Source organism: Chelonia mydas, chromosome 2 (assembly GCF_015237465.2).
Source record: "Chelonia mydas isolate rCheMyd1 chromosome 2, rCheMyd1.pri.v2, whole genome shotgun sequence".
In the NCBI taxonomy this organism is placed as follows: Eukaryota; Metazoa; Chordata; order Testudines; family Cheloniidae; genus Chelonia; species Chelonia mydas.
Genome location: NC_057850.1, coordinates 216,401,004 through 216,427,735, shown reverse-complemented (window position 1 = coordinate 216,427,735; position 26,732 = coordinate 216,401,004). Strand labels below are relative to the sequence as shown.

The window sequence follows — 26,732 nt, the reverse complement described above, 5'->3', positions numbered from 1 at the left end:
TTGACACTGAGCGGGCAGGAAGGGACAAGCTGCTTCCGGCTGCGGGGAGGTGGGAAGAGATGAGGTCTGCAAAGACACAGGCCAGGTCATCCCTTCCTTCCCTCCCTCCCTCCTCCCCTGCATCTGGAAGCAGCTCCCATCCCTTCCCTCCCGCACAATGCCAAAAGACTGCTGCTGGCCAAGTTCTGGTGTGAACCCTCGCAGAAATCGGGGTGGTGGTGACGACCCTGCACATGTTGCCTCAGGAAGACGTAGTGCCAGGTACCAAGAGAGGTGGGTCTGTCCCCGGGGACCCAGCCAGGCATGGAGGGCAGAGAGCGCCGGGGAGGGTCGGTCAGTCTCCCCCTTCTGTGTGAGAGAGGTGTACGGCAATGTGTATGTGTCACCTCTCCTCGTGTGTGGGTGTGGGGGTAGAGGTATGTGTATTACCCCTCCCAGTGTGAACCCTAAAGCCTTACAGATAGGAAAAGGAGGACTTGTGCCACCTTAGAGACTAACATTTATTTGAGCATAAGCTTTCGTGAGCTACATTTTGGATGATGAAGTGAGCTGTAGCTCATGAAAGCTTATGCTCAAATAAATTGGTTAGTCTCTAAGGTGCCACAAGTACTCCTTTTCTTTTTGCGGATACAGACTAACACGGCTGCTACTCTGAAACAGATAAGAAGGTAAATAAAAAGAATCCAACTATGCAACATTTCTTTTTAACCTGGGCTCAGTCAACCTGATGTTAATTTGAATGGTTTTGTATGTTTGATTGCCGTTGAACTCGCTTGAATAAGAGTAATTTTACCAGGTGTCCCATATTCAGCATAGGGAATTATGGTCACCCTATCCAAAGATGTAAAAATAAAGTGTATTGCAAGCTTGGCAGTTCTGTGCCAGTGTACAGCACTATTGTGCAAGAGATCCAGATTTAATTCCAGAGAACTGAACTCTTGATTCCTAGCCAAGAATCTGGGAAAGGAAATGGGTCTCATCTTTTAACAATAGCCTCTCCAGGTAACTAAGGGTGTGGTTTTGTTTTTTTCCAAAGGGAATCTTAATCAGAATTTGGTGGGAAGGATAGTGGCCACAATGTGAAGCCTGAAAAAGGGAAGGTGGATGTAACAAAGCAATGTTTTGGTGACATCCTGTGGGCTCGGGATGCATGGGACCAGCTAGGGAATGAAGAAGGTATTTGGATTAATGAGGAGTTTTGCAGAATTCACAATCCTAAATGGTTCATATTAATAAGGATTTCATAAACCAGGTGATTTAATTTAACTAGGTTAGGAAGAGAATCAAATTAATGCGGAACTTTTCTTCCCAAAGAATAGCAAATATATGAAATATGTGGCTATTTAAAATCACTGAAACAAACGGTGTCCTTTCTAGCAAACACAGGAGGTAAGAGGAATCCAGGGATAAATGTGAGATAGGATTCAGGAGGTGAATTTCCCAAATGGACTGAGACAATTGGTCAGCCAACTTTTTGGGGGAGCCTTACAGATAGAGAAATACTTGCTGGATGTGAGTGAACGTTTGTAACTCTCTTCATTTCATGTTTATCTTTTGTGTACAATATATTGTGGTGGAGGCTGAATGAATAAAACATAAACAAGGTATATTGTACACAGAAACAGTATGAATTAAAGTAGGTTCTGGTAAATCAACCTATTTCATTTTGGATTTCAAACCAAGTGTTCAAATCACGTGGTTTTCCCTCCGATTAATTAGTCAATTTGCTTTTCATAGAGAAATTAAAAAGCAATCATTGTAAAACTTGATGTTCACAGGTTAAATTAATCTTTGGCCCACTCATGAACAGTATATGGTTTTCATTATTCAAAAGAATGTGAATCTTGGAAAATACAGTAATCCCAAATATGTGCGCACGCACGTACACACACAGCCCATGAATACAGCTAAGATTAGCTTTTGGAATGTTGACATACATTAAAAATACTGAAAATTCCTTACTAACCTATAGGTAATCATTGGTTCTTTTCTGAAGATATATTGTGACCTTGACTGTGTCTCTCAAAGAGACTAACTTAGAGACTAGTATATAGTATTAGTTGTAGGAATCATTATTTTTGTTGATTCCATGCTTATTACTATCCAATTTGAACTTTGGAAAAATCAACACAAAACTCTAAACTGTTTCTTCCTCTGGGCTTCCTAGTGCCTCTGTTTTTCAGACTGAAAGCTTTTTTGGGAAGGAATGCCTTTATTTTATCTCATTCAGAAAACAGCCCTAACTAAGGAATCATTACCAGGTGTCCCTATGATAGAGTAGTGGCAAATAACAGTATTGTCAGAAGTAACAGGAATGGCGCCACATCATCTGTTGGAAGGATGGTGTGTGGAATCTCAGCAGCAGAAAATTTGTAGTTGGAGGAATTAGATGATTGTATGGTTAAGAAGTTTTTCTGTGTTTCCCTCTCTCCTTCATATTCTCATGCTGGTATCTAGTGTTCATCAAAAAGTCTGAGAGGAAGTGACATGTTTGGAATTCTTGAATACCAAGAAAATGGTTTGCTGATAACCATAGCTATATTAAAGTCAAATACATTACCCTTTTATTTTTGGTGTTTTGACCATTTTGATATAAATTGGTACAGTAAACACTGTCTTGTATACATTATAGTTAAGGGAAGCAAAGCAAATTTTGTGCTAGCTGTAGTAACAAATCATTAAATGCTAGGGTTCATCAATCCAAATTAGATAGGGTATCTATCTGAGGGTTTCTAATAAGGCCCATTGCTGCGGAATCTAAGTGTGGTCTTTCACCTCCAAATATTTCAGAAATACGAGGAGATTATGCTTCTTGTACTGTTAATAAACTTTCCAGTAAACCCTTTTTTTAACCAGATATCTGAACTTCACTTTAGTGCGTGTAGGTAACAGTATTTCTATAGAAAAGATTTGCAAACTTGGCATCATTTTAGGGAAAGGAATGAGAAGGAAATGTTCTTGGAACATTTTGTAGTGTCAAGATTCTGAGTGATGTTGTGATAAAGAAATGTTCTTGGCATCTAAAGATTTTACAGGGACAAGACTTAAGGGGAAAGTGCAATGTATAGTCCATAGTCTCCTAAATACAGTCCTATACTTTTGCTGCCTTGTATATTTGTGCCAAGTATAATGAAATTTTGACAATCAAACCTTTCCAGAAAAGATGCATCTTTATGTCACGTGCAGGCTACATATTGGTTTTGAAACGCTGTGTTTTAGCACAACGGATGAGTGGAGAAATTCAGCCTTTAAAAAATACAGAGTATTCAGACTTCACTTCAGATGACATATGAGGATGATCCATTGCTTTGATTAGATGTCATCCCTTTGCATTGGGGCATAAGAAGTATAAAACACACATGGAAACTTGTCTAAATTTCCAGATCACACAATATTATAATGTTTTGTGGTTTGCTATTTTCATTGATATAGATATATTTAAACTACTTGTCATTCTAGACCAAAAAAGTCAGTATTAAATTAATCAAATATGAAATAACTGAGTTCTAAATAATAAATATTAGGACATGTTCAAAGTTTTCAAAGAATAACAATACAATTTACACTAAATGTAAAAGAAAAAGTGTATTTATGCTGGGCAAAATCTCATAAATGTCTGATTCACAAATGTGCATCTGTTTCTTTATATGTATATACTAATTTAGTCTGATTACTACATTGCTCCAATTTCTTGCCAGTAGACTAATAAACTAGAGTAACACAGTAGTGAGCAGGCCCAAGCGGTATAATAGTCAGCAATAGAAACTGTGCTATTTAGAAATCTGGAAAGCAGGAATGTCAAATTAAAAGATATAATACAGTGATATTTCTTTAATTATACCTATCAGATATGTTTGGCTCTCATTGAATTGCACTAATAATTATATTATCAGAAAAAATATGCTAGTTTTGTTGTTCTACTGGTTAATTTTTCTCTCCACGAAGCAATCCCCTCTTTATCACAAAATACCAAAATACTTTGCTTGATGTTTTTTCTGCATTACATTGTTAACTTTCTAGGTATGTCTACCCTGCACACTTCTTACAGCTGTGTGCGGAGTACATACTTGGCTAGCCCCCCAGCATGAGTATAAATAGCAATGTAGACGGTGAGACATTGCTTAGGTGAGTAAAGACATGCGTGATGCCTGTGGGTATGCACCCAGGTATATACCTTACATGGCTCCCCCATTGAAGTGTCGAGTCCTGCTGCCTCCCCCCGCCTTTCGCTGACACGTGGCTTGCACGTAGCTTGCTTTTCACTGTGGCTTGTAGCTAGACATACAGTATTCAACACAGATACTTATGTGCAGTGTAGACGTAGTCTATATAGGTTATGAAACAGTGTAATGCTGCTAACTTTAAGACAGAAAATTATATCAACAACACGGTAATCTGAACATTTTTAGCCTAAGTATTTTCTAACATGCCACTATTTTAACAGATGTATATATCTTGCTGTTTTGATATATTATACTGAAATCTGACTTTCTTTGTCATTTAGTATAGAGAAGCTTTTCTGTTACAGTAATCAGAGTGCGCTTTCTGGACTCATCCTTTGTACTAGACATACTCTAATGGGAACATCAGCACAAACTCTCCTTCACCTTCAGCTTACCAGCATCCTACCTCCCCTGCTATCGGACATGAACGTGGCCACAGTGATCCATACATCTGTGAGCACCATAGTCTTTTGTTGTGAGCACACAATATTTAGGAGTGAATCCACAGATAGGAGAACTCCCGCTGGTGAAAAGGCTGTCTTCTGACAAATGCGTGGCAACAGGAGCTCATTGCTCCATACATGGTTCAATGCACTGGCTTCCCACTGAACATCAAATCAAGTTTAAAGTCCTCAGGCACTATTTAGTTCTTGGCAGGGTACAAGGAAAACAAGGCCTATGATTTTGTCCTTCACAGAGTAAGGGAGAGAAAAATAAGAATAGGAAGTTAGTAAGCTCTCTCGTGAGGGAAGGAATTGCATAGATCTTCAACTTTCTCTAACAGAGAACACTGATTTACATAATTTTGTAAAGATATCATCACAAAAAGTGTGATGTGGATAGAACAGTTTCACAACATCTAGGAATAAAATTAATATGCTTGAGTAGCGTGTAAGCCCTTTGAAGCAAGGCTTTCATATATTAACTCTTCCTTTATGTCCCAGTTATAGGTAATAGGTGTGATTCTGTGCTAGCACAAAACTTGCAGTGCAAGAGAAGCAGAGGGGCTAGGATGGCTTTAAGCCATTTTTGAGCCTTTCTGATCTTGGGCTGCTCCAGAGACTGGAGAGGCTCCTGGAACAACTTGGACAGCATTGGGATTGCCCTCTGAGGGCAGTGGAGTACAATCCATAATCTCCACAGTGCTGCAGTGCCGCCCCCAATATGCCCCTCACACCTTCTGGCACATACCTTATGCCCAGGCTTGCAAGTGGATCCTTGGAACGCAGTCTGGGAAGGCCTTATAGCTGTTTCTCATAATGCCAGCGCCAGCGGTACCTTCCCTCGGCGGGAGATTTTAGAGTCTCTTTGCACCATTCTGTCACATAATGACTACAAGAACAGTGGCTAATATGCTGCATGCTACTATGTTAATTTTTGGCATGTAACCCGAGTTACCATAGTTTTATCATTTGAAAAGTCTCCTTCCAGTAAAAATGTTCTATTTTTAGTGGTAGATTAAGCATCGTTGCCAACACTGGAACATTTTCTAGCAATAATTCTCAAAATAAAGCTGAGATACTGGAGTTAGCTCAGAGGGCTGTAGGTATTCTGGTGGCTTGTAGAATATTTTTAATATAAATATCCTGATGCAGGGCTCTGGGTCCAGGATTTGGTTAAACATCCAGAAGTACAGGGGGGTGATCATTTGAATCCATGAAGGTACTTCTACAAGGCCCCAGAGCCCTTCATCCTCTCCTAACACCTGCGTGCTTTAGAAGCTTTCCCTGTCTGTGATAGTTATCTTGTTGGGGAAGAAACTTAGTGGCTTGCTACCACCTGTGGTGTGGTTAGTGGGAGCACGGCAGGCCTGGTGTCTTCAAGGGACATCTTTTTATGGTCTATCATCAGACATTTCTCACTGCTGTCTCCATCCACCACTCCCCTCCAAATTAAGAGTTTCAGATCTGTCCCTCATCCCTAGACTCTCTGCCCTCTGAATATAGTGGTATCCTTCCTCCAAGCCCTGTGGGGGGATAGGCTATCTGTTGGTATAGCACATGTTCTGGGGTTGAGCTCAGACTGTTCTGCTGCCCTGTCATGGGATGTGGACTGATGTGAGAGATAAAGAAGGGCAGAATGAGTGTTGATTTTTGTTTTATGTATTCTATGTATTGGTCAATATGATTTCTGTGGCATTTTTAAAAACTGTATATCATATACCTGGAGCCTGTGACTTCAAGTGATTTTCAGAAATTAAAAAATAAGTTTGCCTGATATTGTGTGGTCAAATGTATATAATGTAAACGGCTAGCATACTATGCAAAAAACCTGAAACCCTTAAACATCTAATTTTCAGAAAATTCTATGGCACTTAGTTTATATCAGTTGTCATATCTAGCCTTTTTTTAAACTTCCATGTCCCTGAAATCTCACTAGATTGATGTCTTAAAACTTAAGGTTAAATAATATGTAGATTTGCAAAAGCTAGTTTTGAATTAACCAAGCATTCCAATGTCTGTATACCACTTCTGCTAGGAAAACTGAACTTTTGTATTTTATCTTCAAGGGAAATACATGCAGATGATGAACATTTTGAAACCAATTGCATTTGATGTGATTCACTTCATGTCCCAGCTGTTTGATTACTATCTGTATGCAGTGTATACGTTTTTTGGCCGAAATGACACGGTAGGTAGAAATTATTATTCCTTTAGAGCACATTAGTGTATGTGGTACTGTACAGAAAAGACTTCTACATCAAGAAGACTGAGTGTATGATCTATCAGAAGGGGCAGCAGTAATAGACTGGGGTTGGATGCATGAATGAGAACAGGCCAGTAAGAACAACTAAAAAGAGAAATGGCCTTAAAAGTATTATTATCACAAGGAGTGTTGATCATTTTATATTTCTCTGTCTGGAGGAGGAGAGGGAGGATGCTGGGTGCAGAGGAAGGGTGAGACTGTTCCAGATATAGAAGTTTGCACGGAAAAAGGCACGTAGTCATGCATGGCAAAAGGAAGCGACATAAAGATTAAAGGGGAGTGGGGACAACATGGTATGCATGGGGTGGGTGGGGGGAGAGAGGCAAGCTGTGAAAATGGCTAACTCAGAGCTATGTGTTGGTTTTCAGATCTTGTGCTCCTGTATCTAACGTAGTCTAATAATGAAATCCATTTCTGTTCACATTTGATGTATAATTTAAGTGTCTTTTAGTTTAAGAAGTAAATACGCATCCACAGTGTCTGTAAAGAACTACATCAACTCTTCACAGATTGTCATAGAACAGCATATATGAAACCTATATTTTTTTTAAAAATGAAAACAATAATTCCATGAACAATTTCAGGGCTCTAAATTGTTATATGCTGGCAAATAGTTGATGGAGTCACACATTCTCAACAGCTTGTTCTCTTTGGTAGGAGAAGTATATTTGGTATTTGTTTGTGTATGGAGGATGGGCGGTAAATATTTTTTAAAGGTAATTGAATTCCTTTGGCTTAATCAACTGTTCTGATATTCTTTTATTGTGTTACATGTACTTTTTGCACCTCCTGTTTTGTGTTTTAAAGCCTGTACAGAGTTCTTCACTTCCCACATCTAGCAGGGAACAGTACAATGCTAGGCAGGTAAACATTATAGCAGATGGGTAAAATTGTGTTGTTACTGTAGTGTGCCTAATTGTTGTTTGATAAACTTTTTCCTTGGAAACATACTGCTTACAAAGGGCCTATAAATTTAAAAAACCCTCTTGTAATGCTGCCATGATGTCCTAACCCTCATGTAGTTTTTTTTTTTTTACAATTCTTTAAGGAGTAGAGATGGGTAGTGGTATGTGATTTAGACTAGTAACTGTCATTCTTGTTAAAACACATGCCACTGTGGTTCTTATTAGAAGTATGCTGATAATGTGACTGCTTTGAGTGGTCTAAATTCATTGTGAATCTTGTCTCTACACTTCATGTTTGTTAGAGCACATATCTGAATGACTAGGAAGGCAAAATGCACATGCAGTAAATTAGTCAGAGAGAAACTGGTGTTAAACTCTCAGAACAGTGTGCTGACTCTAGATACATTATGTCCAGTCATTTGTGATTTTCATAACTCAGAGTGTTTCTATTATTATTTAATTATATATATTATGGGAAAGTTATCTCATGTGCTGAGCACCTGGCATTATCCACTGAGAGGGGCAGAACACCATTTCAAATACCATTTTTCACACTTTTCTCTTTCTCCGCATGTGCATTAAATCGGTTTTTCCTCACCTTTCTGTAAAATCATGGCAGAACCTGATGCACTAGAACCTCAGTAATGACTTGTGAATTAATGAATTTTACTAAGTAACGATTAAGTGAACACACACAGGCATACATCCCAAAATAAACTGTTAATGCATTTTGTTAGTTATAGATTAGTTTTAATTGATAGTAATGTAGATAGTATAACAGCAATAAACTATAGCAGTAAATGTAGTGTGTATTTCGTAAAATTTGTGTGCCTGGGTCTTGCTTAAGCCTGTTGACTTCAGTGAGTGACTTCAGCATTTGTTCTAGTGAAATCTTAGTCAGAGCCTTAATAAACATCTGCTATTTAATTATTACTGAGAGTTGGGGAGAAACCAGTCATTTTTGTGCAGACAAGTAAGCTTAGCGAAGTGCTGATTAGCAAAGTTTGACTATAAGTCCCTTGGCACTCTGCTTTTTTCCCATCGCTTATCAATTACTAGGTCATCAGTAATTTGGTTGGAAATAATGTATCCACTGTCTGGCATACATGGTTTGTAAAAATTCCCATGAAGGTGCAGGCCATGTGCAAAACAATTGAATACTGATATAATATGCTCTACCTGATGAATTCACCATGGTCCTATCCTTGATGACTGCTCATCTCATGTTCCCTATAGAAGTATGTATATACATTCTACAGATCTCTGGATATTTTTTCCCTTTGATTTACAACTGGTCGTCCCTTGCATAGAAATCCAATAGTCTTTTGAAGGGAAAAAAGGCAGAGACTTTAATACATCATAACATTTTTGTTCACAGAGATTTATTTAAAATTGCACTCACCTTTATTTGTCCGAATTTGTTGATGTACTTACTATTTTAACTGATAAGTTGTCAGTCTTTTCAAAAACATCTACAATCAATAAGTTCTTAATTTGTCAAGAAGCTTACAGTATAATTTGGAAGAAAAGGGATAACAAAATACTAACTATGTACTAAGGAAATTCTGGTGCTGGACAAAGTTTTTATAAGCGAACAAAGGAAAACATGTTTGTGCCTCCTTTTCTTTGTGGTAGCATAATTTTTTTTAAAGAAAAAACAAACTGTTTTCTTTCTGCTTGCTTGTTTTTACCTTAGATATGTGAATAATATCAAGTCTTGACTGCTCTGTTCTTGTTGGGGGACCCTGGATCTGGAGCCAGAGCTTTCTCAGTCCTCTCTTAGAGGAGGACTGTGGCGTTTCTCTCAAAGAAGTATTTTCTCCCGATCGGCAGTTAAGCAGATGTTTAACAAAAACAAAGAAAGAAAATTAGCCTTCGATTTATGTCATTTCTCTTGTTCTTCCATCCTCCAGCAACATCAAGAAAGCTAAGATTTGATATTTCTAAAGTAAAAATCAAGCAGAAAAATATTTTATTTATTTTTTAAATGGGGGCTGCCACTATTCACCATGAAGAAGCAATAAAGGGTGGAAACACTCTTGCTATATAATTCTCCTTTAAAATGCAGTGTAGGTGGTAAATGAGTAAAATTTGTGTAAAAATTATTTTGATTTGTGGAAACCACTTGAACATTGCTGATCATTTCTCACCCAGATGCAGTCTGGGAAAAGCTTTATTGTATTGAATCCAACACAGTGGACAGCAGTGTCTAAACATTGTTCAGAAAATTATTTTTCTGGTGTGAAACACATACCAGTACCATATCTTGGTACTTCTAGATCATGTGGACCCTGGATATAAATGTATGTTTTGTAGTTTTTCCATCTCCATTGTAATTTCATCTGGTTGAGCTGTTCTGTTTGGTAATATGTTTCTCTTCTGGAGTGAAAATTAAGCTATGCTAATCTAAACATGTTGGGCCAGGTCCTCAGCTGGAGCAAATATTGCAGTGACATTGAAGTTAGTGGAGCTATTCTGACTTAGACCAGCAGAGGATCTGATCCATAGAACTCTGGGCCCTGTGCAGAGCATGAAGATGACACATTTCCTAGCTTGATCATAATAAATGTTCAGTAATAAAAATAGGTTTCAGAGTAGCAGCCGTGTTAGTCTGTATTCGCAAAAAGATGAAGTGAGCTGTAGCTCACGAAAGCTTATGCTATATAAATTGGTTAGTCTCTAAGGTGCCACAAGTACTCCTTTTCTTTTAGTAATAAAAATGACTTTCATAAAGATTGATAGAAAATAATTATACAACTGAAAGTTGATATTAAACAAGTGATTATGGAAGATAATGTAGTTTGTGAAAAGTAAATAAACATGATCATTCTACATTGTGATGTATTAATTTCTCAGGCAGCTTAGTATGATGTGCCATTGTGTGATGTCTCTCTCTTGCTTGTCTGTGGGAACAAAAAGTCATTGTTTCCTATGCCTGCAGTCATTCTATAGCATATAGTCATTTTAAAACAATCCAAGAGAATATTCTGGCAAGTATCCCCCTGACAAAGTGGATAATCATTTGTCAGTTTGAATTGTATATGGTCATCTTTGTGAACTGAGCACAGTTCATTCTTTACATCAGTGTAATGTTGGGTGCAGTGATCTTCTGCATGTTTCTTCTTTTCATTTTGGTTTTGTTGCAATTATGTGCTGAAACTATACGTAAGTATATTGTATTGAACAAAACGTGAACTTTTTGTTGGTTCTGTTAGTCACTAAACTAAAACACAAAATTTTGTCCTTGCCTGTGTTTACTTAGAATATTGGGTTTTTTTTCAGTTTGAATCAACAGGATTGGGTCTTAGTAGTAGCAGGCTGCGCACTACACTAAACAGGATACAGGAGAGCCTGATTGATCTGGTAAGAAACTGGAATTTGTTAATGTTTGTTGAAATAAAGGAGGCATATTGTAAAAAGTATGGCAGTTAGTATATAATATGGTTCATTAATTTTACCTTTCCCCACACTCTGTTTATGATAAGAATATCGTAATAGATTTCTTGCAGTTGTAGGTGAGTTTTTGTTCAAAATCACTTTGCATATATCTACAAAACTAATATGAAAGTCCCAGATTCTTCCCTAATTTAATTATACTTCAGTAATAACTTTTAACTTTTAACATTTGTTACCATTAAAACTTGTGTTTAAAGCTCATTCTTCTTGTTTATGTCTAATGAAATTGGAGAATGGAGGCTATGATGTTTTTAAACTGATACCCAGCATCCTACTTACAAAGTTCATTGCTAAAAATCTTGTAGAAGAATAGCAAGATCGTGGTTTGTTGTAGAATTTACCTACAACAAAAGGAGACTGAGAGATGGTAATGGCATGATAAGTACTTTATTAAATCACTCAAATGGTAATTCATCCTGTCTAAAGTTTAGACTTTAAACTGATTGTTTTCTTTAATCCCCATCACCATTTCTAATGCACTTACTGTTCTAAGAGGTTTTTACATAAAGTAATGGCAAGCTTTCTAAATGTTCACACAGTTAAATCCCTGAGAAAAGTATGTACATCTGTGATAGCAGCTTAACAGATTTTTTTTCAGTGGTATAACTTTTAAATGACAGCTTAGTCTTGAGGAAAAAAGATATATAATTCATTTCTCACAACTTACATATTGTCACTTTTCCTGCCATACATGTGACAACATAGATGCCATGAGTCATTTTAACATTTGTTTTTCATGAAAAAGGGTAAATAAATACCATATTTGCATTAGACTGGCAGTAGATTACACTTTGTAGTACTCTGAGGGAGTAGCAAATATGAGAAGTTTTGCCTTTTATGTAGGTGATTAAATGTTAGGGTTGTGCAATGCAACTGGAGAGCAAAAAACATAGAAATGTAGCAAAGGAGTGAAGAATCGTGCTTTTAGGAGGGTCAATCCATCCTCATCATTGTATCCACTCATTATACTACAAACCTGAACATAGCCATTATATGAACAACATACCCTCATATCTCAATGTCTGTACTTGACCCGTTAACCTTTTACCCCCAGTCGGGGATATTGCAGATTATGTATTCCTTATGCTGAATTTCGCACCCCTTGATAATCTATACATTATTCCCTGATAACCAGAAACTTCTACACTTAAACTCTGTACCGTTCACTTTTTTTAAACATCATCTTAATAAAGTTTATAAACCTTTTATTTCCTTCTATTTTGAAATGTAAACACTTGAGGCATGACACTGAAATAATTTCCTACAACTTCTGTCTTAAATGGTTTGTATTGTAACATACCCAAAAATTCAGTTTTACTATTTTGTAAAGCCACAATTTTCCAGAGACACACGTGACCTAACTGCACATTTAGCAGTGGGGGCCATTATCTGGCTAGTTGGAAAAGGTGTGTGCCCCTTTAAGGGCTAGAGAGCCGGGGAGTGACTTTTTGCTGAAGTGGCAGACCAGGTCAGTGTGGGGATGCTGATCCATCTCCCTGCAGGTGACTGGAAGAGAGTGGGGACTATATATTGCCAGTGCAGGAAAAGTCCTTTTTTACCTGGGCCAGGCAGAGCAACTCTCACCCTCCCATCCATGGAAGCAGTGAAATACTGGGTTTGGTCAGGAACCGCTGCACGCACTACGCTAGATGCTCCTTTCTTTGGGGGCTAAGAAGGAATTTTTCCCTCACCGCCAGATAGGCCAAGGTTAAATAGGGTGGGTCACCTTTTCTGGAGCTGGTTCAGGGGGCTTAGCTGGGCAAACATGAAACGGGAGTTAGGCTATGATGTCCCAACTCATAGTGTAAACATGGGGCAGATGTCCAGTGCCCCATAGGGAAGGGGTACAGTGATTAGATAAAGTGGATTGGTAAATGATTTAAAGGACGTGTTATTTAAAAGAGTGGAAATGGGGGGAAGCGTTTGGGGCTCCTATGACTGGTTCAGAAGAGAGCCATCCCAACCCTCCTTTTACCCCTCCCCCCCCGAACCCTCATTCAAAGTGCGAGGATGGTACGGTCCCGCAGGTTCTCTGGGGACCAGGATGGGTAAGGGGGAGGGCTGACAGAAGCCCCTAGGTATGTATTGAAATGATTATGGAATTACCTGCACTGTATACTTTTATCTGCCCCAGTACTCCCAGACATTTAAGAATAAAGTTGGTTTAATTAAACCAAATCCAGTGTTGCCTGTTCTCCTTCCAGCACAGCCGGACGATGGAAGATAGATGTCCAACTGTCATTGACTTTCATTAGGAATGGGGCCTTTTGTGCCTTTGAAACCCCTTCCGTATGTTGTTAGAGACACAACTAAGTGACTAAGGCCGTAAATCACTGTTTTATGAGAGATTGTTTAAAAAGCAATATTTATATGGTACCCCTGGTGGCTTTTTGCTCATCTGCTGCCGAACAAGTAGTGGGAGCACAAATTAACTAATAACCCCAAATCCCAGCCTATACTGATATCTATGATGATAATACAGTACGAAAATATGGTTGAACGTTAAAAAATAAATCATGGACTCTTGTTTCCGAGGAAATGGAAGGGGAAAAACAGTGTTTCTGAAGTGAAGTAAGAAACACGTAGAGAAAAATTTTTAAGTTTAAGCGGATAGCAGACAAATCAGTAAAACAGAACACTTCAGAAATAAAATGGTCCTGAATGTGTGTGTTTATTATTATTAAGTCATAGCTCCTGACTGTTTTTCTTCAAGAGCAAGGGTTGTCTCAATAGCTTTTCTTTGGACCACATCAGCTTCTGAAATTCATAAGCTGCCTGTTGTGGAGTTCAGTTAATACTTTCATGAAGCATTACCTCCTTTTGACTGGCAGTCTAGGTCAGATGCCTGTGCAGGGTAATAGTACTTCAGTCTTTATTCAGTTGAGTCCTCCTGCAGCTGTGTACTACTTGCAAATCTTCTTCAATGGCAATCTGCAGTGGTAATTTCACGATGGAGGCAGGAAGGTTACCTACAAATAATTGTAGTTCTCCTTATGCATGTGTGGATTCTTGCTGAACCTCCCTACTTTCCCATTTCTTCAGGCATCTTAAGCTACCAGGTGCGTCCCTCAAAAAAACCCTGATAAGAATCTGTCTCAGCCTCTCAGAATCATTACATCAACAACAAATGAGTTTAAATGGAGGTATGAAGGGGCTTAACCAAACCCTTGAGGAAGTTCATCACCTGAAACAAGATCCTAATAGCTAAAGCTAAAACTAGAATTGGGGTGCTGGAATATGAGAACTATGTCTCACTGGGAAACTGAGTAAAGTAATTTGAGAAATGACTCAGTTCAGTATTAGCATTCTTGGAGTGAGCTAAATGAGATGGACAATTCTATTCATATAGTATCAGAGTACTCTATTCAGGAAGGCAAGATGATACCCCATATAGAGGGAGTTGGAGTACTCTTCAGCAAAAAGGCAACACAAGATCTACAGGAATGGAAACCAGTTGACTCACGAATTATACTAATATAACTATCATCCAGTGTTATGTACCTACCAATGACCATGATGAACAAGTAAAGGATGCATTCTACAGCAAGTTGCAAGATGTACCTGTGATGCTGGTAAACCATGTGCCAGCTGTTGCCAAGGCTATAGGTGTCTGCTGAGCACTGACAAATTCATAGGTGGAAACCAGACCAGTTCACCAGTATGTTAATATTGTTTAAGATAGGTGTTAGACTTGCAAAGATGTGTTCAGTGTTTAGACTCTATAAAATTCTTGTAAGTTGCTGCGTGCATTAATCTTGCTTGCAATGTCTATACCCCATGCTGTAAGATAATATGTAGGTTTTGCTTTATAATTGTAAAAATCCCTGATCTGAACTTGTGAACCTAGACAGCAAGAGTGGTAATCAAAAAGGACTATCAAAACTGAATGGGCTATTTTAGGACAAAAACTCAGTTGATTGCCCTATCTGCCGAGGAAGAACTTATGTCCAGGAGCACTTGTCCAATCGGTTTGAACTCTGGGGGAAGGGCATATAAAGATGCTCACAAGAAGAAATAGTTCTCTTTGCTTTTTGGACTCTTACAAGGGCTGGAGCTGAGAAACAAAAACGGAGATATCCAGGGTCAACCTGGATTTGCCCTAAAAGACATTCAGTGGACAGACTACTATATCTCTGTCACCTTTTTGGAACCATACACTGTAACACATTTGTGCTTATATGTTGCCTGTTTTAACATGTAAATAACTCTCATTTCTTTTTCCTAATTAATAAATCCTTAGTTTATGGTTGGATTGGCAACCAGCGATGTTTTTGGTGTGAGATTTAAGGTACAGATTGACCTCTGGTAAGTGACTGGTCTCTTAGAACTAGAAGCAACCTGAATATTTTGTGATTTTTGGTGTAAGTGACCATTTATCACTAAGTGTAGTTTGCCTGTGTTTGACAGGGGACTGTCTGTGACTCCATGGTAAGAGTGTTACAGTGATCCCGGAGTTCACATTTGTTACTGGGTTGATGAAATGTAGTTATAGAACGTGCTATCAGTTTTGGGTGTCTGCCCTGCCTTTAGACAGCGTGCCCTAAGGTTGGCACTCACTGTCATGAACCACTGCAGAGAGCATGACAGTACTAAATCAGACGCATGCTTATGATGTCATTCTGTTTATGGATGATGTGAATGCACAAGTTCATAGTGACAACCTCAGCTACGAGCATTTCATGGTTAAACGCGGAATTGGGGGGTGAGCAGATTGTGGTGATAGATTTACTAAATTGTGTAGTATGTATAACCTGTGCATGCAGGGGGTAAAACACTTTTTTCCCTTCTTGGAAGAAAGAAACTAACATGGCAATCAAATGATGGAAGTCACTGAGAACAATTGGGTCACATTGCCATCAGCAGATGGTGGAGAAGATCAGTGCTGGTTACACAGTCGCCTACAATTGCTGTTACAGAAAGTGACCTCTATCATGTCAGAACGGTTTAAAAAAAAAAAAACTATAAGAAAAGAGATGGTATTTGATGTGAAGAAACTGTCTGACCTCGGAATGAGAGAGGATTTTAAAATCAAGCTCTCAAATGGATTCCAAGAACTATGAGTAATGAATGATTATATAGAATAACAAAGAGCTCACTTTAGATATGTTTACTGGGAAGCTGCCAAAATTTCACTTGGACCAAGAAGATCAAGGAAAGAAGAGAGGATACAGCCAAGCACGTGAAAGTTGATTCAAGAAAGAAAAGCCTTAAAAATGAGGCAAGCATAGGTCAATGATGCTGCAACAGGAAGACATAGAAAAAAATAATTAAGTTGGATCAGAAAGAATGGCTTGACAAAAAAGTGAGAGAAGATGAAAAAGCATGAGTCAGGCAATTCTCGGGTGTGTAAGCAATTATCATCATGGTTCCAGAGTCACAATGGTATTGTAAAAACAAAAGATGGAAGATTGTTAGCAATGGAAGCAGAACAGAAGGAACAGTGGTGAGAAGATTTGAATGAAGTACTCAATGAACCAGAGCCAACAATTCCAATTGATAGATACAAGGAAGAAGGTGCACAATTAAAGATTTCACTGGTAGAAATGTCAGAAGCAGAAATAGAAGAAACAATTAAGCAGCTAAAAGAACAGCAAAGCACCTGGTCAAGATAAGATCACTGCTGAAATGTTTAAAACTGAAAGAGGTAGTACGTGAAATACATACATTTTCATACACTTTGTAATATAGTTTGCAAGAAAGATTTCTACTCACAGGAGTGGAAGACAGCTGTGATCTGTAAATTACCAAAAAAAAAAAGCCCACCCCACTGGTGTGCAACCGTTGGTGAGGAATAACACGACTTTCCATACCCAGAAAAGTGTTCTGTAGTGTACTATTGAACAGAATCAAGCTGGTCAGAGAAGAAAAACTGTGTACTGAGCCAGCAGGCTTTAGACTGAAAAGATCATGTATAAATCACATCTTTACCCTCTTTCAATCAGGGAAGATTAGTCTTGAATTATAGATTTCAGATTGTTGTCAAGGTTCCTTCCCCACTCTACCCCACTAGGGTACAGATATGGGGACCTGCATGAAAACCCCCTAAGCTTATTTTTACCAGCTTAGGTTAAAACTTCCCCAAGGTACAAACTATTTTACCTTTTGGCCTTGGACTTTATTGCTGCCACCACCAAGCATCTAACAAATATATAACAGGGAAAGAGCCCGCTTGGAAACGTCTTTCCCCCCAAAATCCTCCCCAAACCCTACATCTCCTTTCTTGGGGAAGGCTTGATAAAAATCCTCACCAATTTGCATAGGTGAACACAGACCCAAACCCTTGGATCTTAAGAACAATGAAAAAGCAATCAGGTTCTTAAAAGAAGAATTTTAATAGAAGAAAAAGTAAAAAGAATCACCTCCGTAAAATCAGGATGGTAAATACCTTACAGGGTAATCAGATTCAAAACATAGAGAATCCCTCTAGAGACAAAAACAGGAACATAAATTCCATTCAGCACAGCTTATTTTATCAGCCATTTAAACAAAACAGAATCTAACGCATATCTAGCTAGATTACTTACTAAGTTCTAAGACTCCATTCCTTTTCTGTTCCCGGCAAAAGCATCACACAGACAGAGAGAACCTTTGTTTCTCCCCCCCTCCAGGTTTGAAAGTATCTTGTCTCCTCATTGGTCATTTTGGTCAGGTGCCAGCGAGGTTATCTTAACTTCTTAACTCTTTACAGGTGAAAGAGTTTTTCTTCTGGCCAGGAGGGATTTTAAAGGTGTTTACCTTTCCCTTTATATTTATGACAATTGTATTTATAATCCCTGTGAAAGATGTGTTAATGGCTAAGATGCTGTGTGAAAGCTCAAAATGCTGTGTTAGGACAGTGAAGAGACTGACTGGTTTGATACCATTACTGGAATGCAGCAGTGTTGCATTTGATCACCTCTCCTTTTCTGCATTGTGATAGATCATGTGATGCTAAAAGCAGCATAAAAGGAAGATGCAGGATTTATGTGGAGTAGAAGAAAACTTAAGATCTTGACTTCGCAGATGACTTTTTGTGGGACACAGATGATGATGCTATGGAAAAGACCACTACCAACGTCAGATGTGAGGCTGCCAAAGTAGGATTAAGAATCAGCCAAAAGAAAATGAAAGTTATGATCATTTTAAAGAGATGTCAGCAATGATGATGCATATATGATTGATAGTGAAGAATACACATGGTTAATGAGTTTGTATATGTTGGAAGCACAAATAGTGCTGATTGTCAACACCATGAGGAGGTGAAAGCAAGAAATGAGGAGGCAAGTAGAATCTTTTGAGACTGGCAAATATTTAGAGAAATAAGGAGATTCACACAAGAGCTAAGGCCAAGTTATACAATGCCGTTGTTAAATCCACACTGATATATGCTTCTGAAACTTGGCAAATGCTAGAAACTTAATGGTAAACTTAATGCATTCCACCTGAGATGCTTGCAAAGGATACTTGGTGCAAAGGATACTGGTGGGATAAAGTAACCAACGTAGATGTGTTACAAGGACTGGCCAGCAGATTGTAGAGACAATGAATGATTGGAGAAAGAAAGTTGGAGTGGTGGGGATGTGTTGTCCAGATGTATAAAAACTATTCCTAGACAACCCCTTGATTGGATATCGCCTGGTGGAAGGCTTGAAAAGAGGAGGACAGCAGATACAAGAAAGCATTTGAGAAAGATTTTCATTGTCATGGAAGCAAACTATAAAGGAGCAACAAATATGGCATTAGATGAACGTGGAATGGCTGGATTGCCTCGTGTCACAACGCACAAGAACATCTAATAAACGAAAACTTCTTTGAAGTGTGTTCAATAATGAATGTGGAGAGAAACTTAAGAGCAGTTAGGAGGTAGTCTGTCTTACAAGATCTGTTTGGAACGGTCTATTTAAGATATTTATATGGCTCCTATTACTGTTGTATCTGAGCACTCAGTCTTTTAATATATTTGTCACATCATCCCTGTAACATGTGAAGTACTGTTACCATTTCTCAGCTGGAGAGCTCCTGTGACAGAGCAGGGAATTGAACTTGGAATGTTATATCTTTGTTCAATATATGCCTATCCACTGGTAAATCATATGGCTTTGAAGCAGTTTGTGGGGCCAGCCAGCCAAGTCAACCAATTTCCATGGTGTAGATCTGCAGAGGCAATTATTTAGACACTCGAGTTACTAGTAAGTAACTTCCCTATGTTGCTTGTTGAAGGAAGGTAGTTTTTTTGATTACTTGGATTTTTGTAGGACATTGGTTCCCAAACTTCTTCCACCACTAGTGCAGGGAAAGCCCCTGGCGGGCCGGGCCCGTTTGTTTACCTGCCGTGTCCGCAGATTCGGCCGATCGCAGCTCCCAGTGGCCACAGTTCGCTGCTCCAGGCCAATGGGAGCTACTGAAAGCAGCAGCCAGTACGTCCCTTGGCCCGCGCTGCTTCCATCAGCTCCCATTGGCCTGGAAGCAGCGCGGGCCAAGGGACATACTGGCTGCTGCTTTCAGTAGCTCCCATTGGCCTGGAGCAGCGAACCGCGGCCACTGGGAGCCGCGATCGGTCGAACCTGCAGACGCGGCAGGTAAACAAACCGGCCTGGCCCACCAGGGGCTTTCCCTGCACAAGTGGCGGAACAAGTTCAGGAACCACTGTTCTATGATATTGAAAATAGCTGCTGCTCTAATCAGTACCTTACGCATTAATCTCATTTTCTAGACAAAGTGTCAAACTGTTTCATTCAAAAAAAAAAAAAAATTGGGGACACTTTGTTCAAGAAAACAAAATGTTTCATCATGAAATAATGTAAAAGTAATATAAAATAATAAACGAAAACGTTCAAGTTGAAATTATCAAACAATGTGAAAGTTTTGTCTACGCTAAATTTTATTGAATCAAAAAATTTTCATTTGGAAATTGTTTTCACTAGAAATGTCAGAATCAATATGATTTTGTGAAAAATTTCAGTGTAGTTGAAACAGCATTTTCCGATTGAAAACTTAAGCACAGATGGAGATTTTTCAAAAGCACCTAAGGGATTTAGGAACACAATCCCCCAATGATTTCAGGCACTTTGTCATACTTTGTTGCCTAATATCAATTTGATGAGATTTTTTTCTTGTAATACTTGCTTTGAATGTATCTTTATTTTTTCCTTATTTGTACTGTATAAGGCCCAGGCTCAAGAGATCCTGTGTGGGTCCTGTTGGGGAACTTCACTTGGCATTGAGGGCACTTAGCAATTTACAGGATTGTGCTTACATGCTCTTTTGGTGCTGCATTTTCCCTGTTTGACTTAACTAAAGGAGGCATTTTGAACTGTATTATAAATGTACCCAGTGTAGTTGTAGCCATGTCAGTCCCAGGATCTTAGAGAGACAAAGTGGGTGAAGTAATAAAAGATATTACTGATCTTTTTTTTTTTCCCCAAAAGAGCTACATCTTTCTAATGGCAGCACTAGAAATATTAGTATAGCATGCCAACACCACTTTCTACAAGCCATTACCCTCTGATCCCACTGAGAGTTACCAAAAGCATCTACAGCATTTGCTCAAGAAACTTCCTGAAAAAGCACAAGATCAAATCCGCACAGACACACCCCTGGAACCCCGACCTGGGATATTCTATCTACTACCCAAGATCCATAAACCTGGAAATCCTGGGCGCCCCATCATCTCAGGCATTGGCACCCTGACAGCAGGATTGTCCGGCTATGTAGACTCACTCCTCAGGCCCTACGCTACCAGCACTCCCAGCTACCTTCGAGACACCACTGACTTCCTGAGGAAACTACAATCCATTGGTGATCTTCCTGATAACACCATCCTAGCCACTATGGATGTAGAAGCCAACATTCCACACAAAGATGGACTACAAGCCATCAAGAACACTATCCCCGATAATGTCACGGCTAACCTGGTGGCTGAACTTTGTGACTTTGTCCTTACCCATAACTATTTTACATTTGGGGACAATGTATACCTTCAGATCAGCGGCACTGCTATGGGTACCCGCATGGCCCCACAGTATGCCAACATTTTTATGGCTGATTTAGAACAACGCTTCCTCAGCTCTCGTCCCCTAACGCCCCTACTTTACTTGCGCTATATTGATGACATCTTCATCATCTGGACCCATGGAAAAGAAGCCCTTGAGGAATTCCACCATGATTTCAACAATTTCCATCCCACCATCAACCTCAGCCTGGTCCAGTCCACACAAGAGATCCACTTCCTGGACACTACAGTGCTAATAAACGATGGTCACATCAACACCACCCTATACCGGAAACCTACTGACCGCTATTCCTACCTACATGCCTCCAGCTTTCACCCTGACCACACCACACGATCCATCGTCTACAGCCAAGCTCTGCGATACAACCGCATTTGCTCCAACCCCTCAGACAGAGACAAACACCTACAAGATCTCTATCAAGCATTCTTACAACTACAATACCCACCTGCGGAAGTGAAGAAACAGATTGATAGAGCCAGAAGAGTTCCCAGAAGTCACCTACTACAGGACAGGCCTAACAAAGAAAATAACAGAACGCCACTAGCCGTCACCTTCAGCCCCCAACTAAAACCCCTCCAACGCATTATTAAGGATCTACAACCTATCCTGAAGGATGACCCAACACTCTCACAAATCTTGGGAGAAAGGCCAGTCCTTGCCTACAGACAGCCCCCCAACCTGAAGCGAATACTCACCAACAACCACATACCACACAACAGAACCACTAACCCAGGAACCTATCCTTGCAACAAAGCCCATTGCCAACTGTGCCCACATATCTATTCAGGGGACACCATCACAGGGCCTAATAACATCAGCCACACTATCAGAGGCTCGTTCACCTGCACATCCACCAATGTGATATATGCCATCATGTGCCAGCAATGCCCCTCTGCCATGTACATTGGTCAAACTGGACAGTCTCTACGTAAAAGAATAAATGGACACAAATCAGATGTCAAGAATTATAACATTCATAAACCAGTCGGAGAACACTTCAATCTCTCTGGTCACGCAATCACAGACATGAGGGTCGCTATCTTAAAGCAAAAAAACTTCAAATCCAGACTCCAGCGAGAAACTGCTGAATTGGATTTCATTTGCAAATTGGATACTATTAATTTGGGCTTGAATAGAGACTGGGAGTGGCTAAGTCATTATGCAAGGTAGCCTGTCTCCCCTTGTTTTTTTCCTGCAAAACCCCCCCCAAGACGTTCTGGTTAAACTTGGATTATTGCTGTGCACATTGTAAGATGAGCTGTTGCCAGCAGGAGAATGAGTTTGTGTGTGTGGTTTTTGGAGGGGGGGGTGTGGGGGGGGGTGAGAAAACCTGGATTAGTGCTGGAAGTGACCCACCTTGATTATCATGCTCATTATAAAGGGGGCTTTCAAAGGGGGATGGGCTGTTGCCAGCAGGAGAGTGAGTTTGTATGTGTGTGTGGGGGGGGGGGGGGAAAGGGTGAGAAAACCTGGATTTGTGCTGGAAATGGCTCTACTTGATGATCACTTTAGATAAGCTGTTGCCAGCGGGGGAGTGGGGTGGGAGGAAGTTGTGTTTCATGGTCTCTGTGTGTATATAATGTCTTCTGCAGTTTCCACGATATGCTATACATCCGATGAAGTGAGCTGTAGCTCACGAAAGCTCATGCTCAAATAAACTGGTTAGTCTCTAAGGTGCCACAAGTACTCCTTTTCTTTTTATGAAATGAAAAAATTATTTTGATATTTAAATGATATAGTTAGGTTTGGTAAAATTCCAACACAATCTACAGCTTGGCAACACTATTTGTACATACTTCACTTGAGGGAGCTAATGTGAAAGAGGTTGCTAGGAGCTCATATAGTGATTGGGTAATAAATTTTGTGTCTATAAATAAATACTTGCCATCTTTGTCTTAAGAAAATATTTGCAGACTAACAGATAAAGTCAGTTGAAGTATATGTTTTAAAGTGGCTGACAGTGCAATTACATTCTGAAGAATAAAATAACTTTACTTCCTCAGTATTTTGGTTGACTGGCTTTGTGTCTGTCTCTGGGATACTTAGAGTCTCTCATATTTAACATGTCCTACAAAACCTTGGACAGTGTATACAAAGCTTCTATAGCTCCATCCTAAAGGATAACTTTAGTACATATCTGTGTATGCCATCTGGTGGGGAGCAATAATCCTTTACATTTATGAATTACAGGGAGTCCTCGGACTTATGACACAGTTCGTTTCTCAGAATTGCATTGTAAATGGAAACTGCTTTTCCCATAGGAATCAATGGTATAAAGGGGGGATTGGTTCCTGAACCAAGGCTTGCTGCACTATTTTCACCACAATAACCCAGATTTTTGTACTAAATGAATTATAGATGACTAATGTAGCAACATCAATATATTTATTTGGTAAACAGCATTCAGACAAACATAAAATCACACATGTTTTGACTTTCTCTTAACGTCCATTTTTGTTTCAATATTAATTGTTTTGCATTTCTTAGAAGTGCACTGGATTTATGCTTTTCTGCCATTTAAAAAAATTTTTTTAGAACCACAAAGAACAGCAACTGAGTGTCTTAAGTCAGTCTGGGCAGATAGCCAGAGAGACAGGCAGCTGCTCAGAATGCCGGAAACATATTGTACAGAATTGGGCTTGCTTTTTACAAAGTTGCTTGTAAATAACTTAGTGGTCGCGTTATAATGAATGGAACTGGAAGGGAGGTCCCTTACAGTCACTTGTCTGATTGGCTTCCACGGCCAGGGTAGCTTGTTGCTGGGTAGCCTTGCCGCTTGTTTTTGATCGGCTGAGCCCAGGGCTGGAGGACAGTCAGTGACTGGCTGAGGCGCAGCATGTGATGTGTGCTGTTCTCCCTGCCGGCTTTTGTCATGAGGGCAAAACAAGCGTCATTGGGGCAAAACGGGCAGTCAATTGAAAAACGTTGAAAGTGGCGTCCGACGTAAGTCAGGCGTTGTAAGTCTGAGGACTCCCTGTACATGCTTATTTAAGAACACTGGATTTTAATCTATATCTATTGTGAGAAATGCTTAATCAGATTGCTCAACTTTCTATGCTTCAGATGTGCATGACACAGGCTCAAATTACCACAAATGGTAAAAATGATAGAGGAAGAGGCTTAAAAAGATGTAGCATTCTTTTTTGTTTGTGTTGAAGTTTTCTATAACTTTTTCAAGAGTCAGTATTTCTGATGTCATTACTTAGAGTAAACCAGTGAAATAAAACCAGACTTGTTATGGGATCATTATAAAATTGAATCTACAATAATTGAAGTCTTATAATGAAGTGCAGTCAAGAAGCATGTATTATAGCATTTGGTACAGAGATAAATGTGGCACTGTCAAAAGTACTATATGTCAAGTTTTTTATTTCAGATGTCAGTTGAATCAAATGTTATAAGGTAGTGGTCTCATGCTGCCTACAATGAGTACATTAAAAAGTAATCTCGTACTGCACCCCTGAGGAAAATATTTAGAATGTTTACCAGAATCTGGTATTTCTACTGTTGTGATGGTTAGCTGTCTTCTGATTATATCATTTTCAGGCACCAAGTAGTAAATCTTCTGGACTGGCAGACTTCCAAACTAAGAACTCTGTATGCTACTGCTAAACCCTGTTGAAGATGTAATCATACATCAAACCTTTCACCAGTGTTATAGGCTTGGAATTGGATTAGTATTCTGTTTTATGTTTTAAATTAATTTTCTCCAATTTTTAGTTAGCGGTCACTTTATTTCTCACTAATCTTGCCTTCTGGAGTAGAATGAGGGCACTTAGAACAAGGGAATGCTATACAAAACTCAGTACACAAAAATAAAACTGACAAGTAAGGAGAATCAGTAGTTATGTTATTATAGTAAAATCTTACAGCAGATTAGATTTACTTTATAAGTATCCTTCAAGACTGTATGAGTGCATGATCCGCAATTTTTCCTGAACCTTGGAACTGAAGAACCATGACAATCAAGATAACAGCTGGGTATGCTGATACTTTTTTCCTACAAATTTCTTTAGACAAATTATGTATTTCAAGGAAATACTTCCCCTCCTAGTCTTTATATCTAATTAACCTTTGAAAATGTGTAGATCAGTAGTGGGCAACCGACAGGAATGGCGAACAGAGCTCTGGGGGGCCGTTCCTCCGGACAGTCAATGTCAGCAAAATGTCTCGCGGCCCGCAATCAGATTACCCTGATGGGCCGCAGGTTGACCACCACTGGTGTAGATTAATACAATTAATCATAAATGTGACCCTTTAGAAGTAGCTTTGTATGGATCGCATTTCTTCTTATTAGTCAGCAGAAAAGGCTGGTACAGCTGTGGTGCTAACAAGAGCACCGAAGGAAATGGAAAAAGTCCTGAGTTTTAAAGCAATTTAACCGTTTCTCAAAGGCACTGGCTTGACAAACGTCCACAAAACCGATGCCCCAATCACTGACTCTGTGAGAACTCCCTCCCATCCCATCATCTATTTGTTCCCACATCCTCAGGTGCCAAAAACTTGGGAAATAAGTGTATAGTTTAGTCTTCATATACATTCAGTCCTCAGGCCATGCAGCCCACAACAAAGGTGTAATTTTGTAGTAGTAAAGATAAGAATATCGGTCCAGTGATGCCATCAAGACATCTTATGTAAGTACCCAGCATCCTGTAAGTTGTGACTTATGATTACTGATGATCTAGAGAGGAAACTTCCAATTCCAGCTCCTGACCTCATCAGATACCCAAACAGCTTCTTTACGATCTGCACAGTTTAATCAACCAGTTTAATCAACAGTGGCTTAATTGTTGCCTAATATTGTTGATGCCAGTATTGTACTTGCAAATGACTTAAGATTGAGCTGTTTGAGGAAACTATACATAACAAAATACTTATATTTCATTACAGACCTATTTGTTCATGTACACCATCAGATATTTTAAGAATTAGTATTGTTTGATCTGCATTTTCTGTAAATCAGAACAGTCCGCAGTACTCCTTAGAAAGAAGGATATAAACATTTGAATACAGTATGTAGAATGGCAGACTGAAGAGTAATCTTGGGAAATCATTGTTGGATGGAAATGTAATTTTAACACATTCTTCTTTTCAGTGGATATTTTCCCACAACAATATAGATCTTTTAGCAATAACAGTAGGTCAGAATCTACAAAGTACCATAAAAATCTTCTCAATTACATTATATTATACTACATGCAACAAAAATAACTTATTTTTGTTACCTCATTCTCCCACGTACCCTCGTCCTGTTTGGCCTGCATGTAGTGTATTGTCTGACACATTGATGGCTAGGTCTCAGGCGCAGTGACTTTCTTCTTTGTTACTTGTCCGTACAGTGCCCAACACAAAGAGGCCCTGATCATCATTTGGGCTTCTTAGTTGCCACTGTAATAAAAATAAAAAATAATAGTAATACTGAGAGCCTCTCCATGCAGCCTCTTCATGGT

At 39.2% G+C, this 26,732-nt stretch overlaps 1 protein-coding gene across 8 annotated transcripts in view; it reads left to right on the top strand.

Annotated features, from left to right (window-relative positions):
- Positions 1–26,732, top strand: part of VPS50 (VPS50 subunit of EARP/GARPII complex) — a 195,510-nt gene that overhangs the window by 133,330 nt on the left and 35,448 nt on the right. For 4 of the 8 annotated variants that reach the window (XM_037890683.2, XM_037890685.2, XM_037890686.2 and 1 more), the window contains 3 exons: positions 6,733–6,854; positions 7,737–7,793; positions 11,117–11,197. In XM_037890683.2, coding sequence (XP_037746611.1) covers positions 6,733–6,854; positions 7,737–7,793; positions 11,117–11,197 — 260 coding nt within the window. Of the gene's footprint in view, positions 1–4,504; positions 4,677–6,732; positions 6,855–7,736; positions 7,794–11,116; positions 11,198–26,732 lie in introns of those variants that run through there. The other 4 variants (XM_037890684.2, XM_043541196.1, XR_005224048.1 and 1 more) reach the window with 3 other exon arrangements.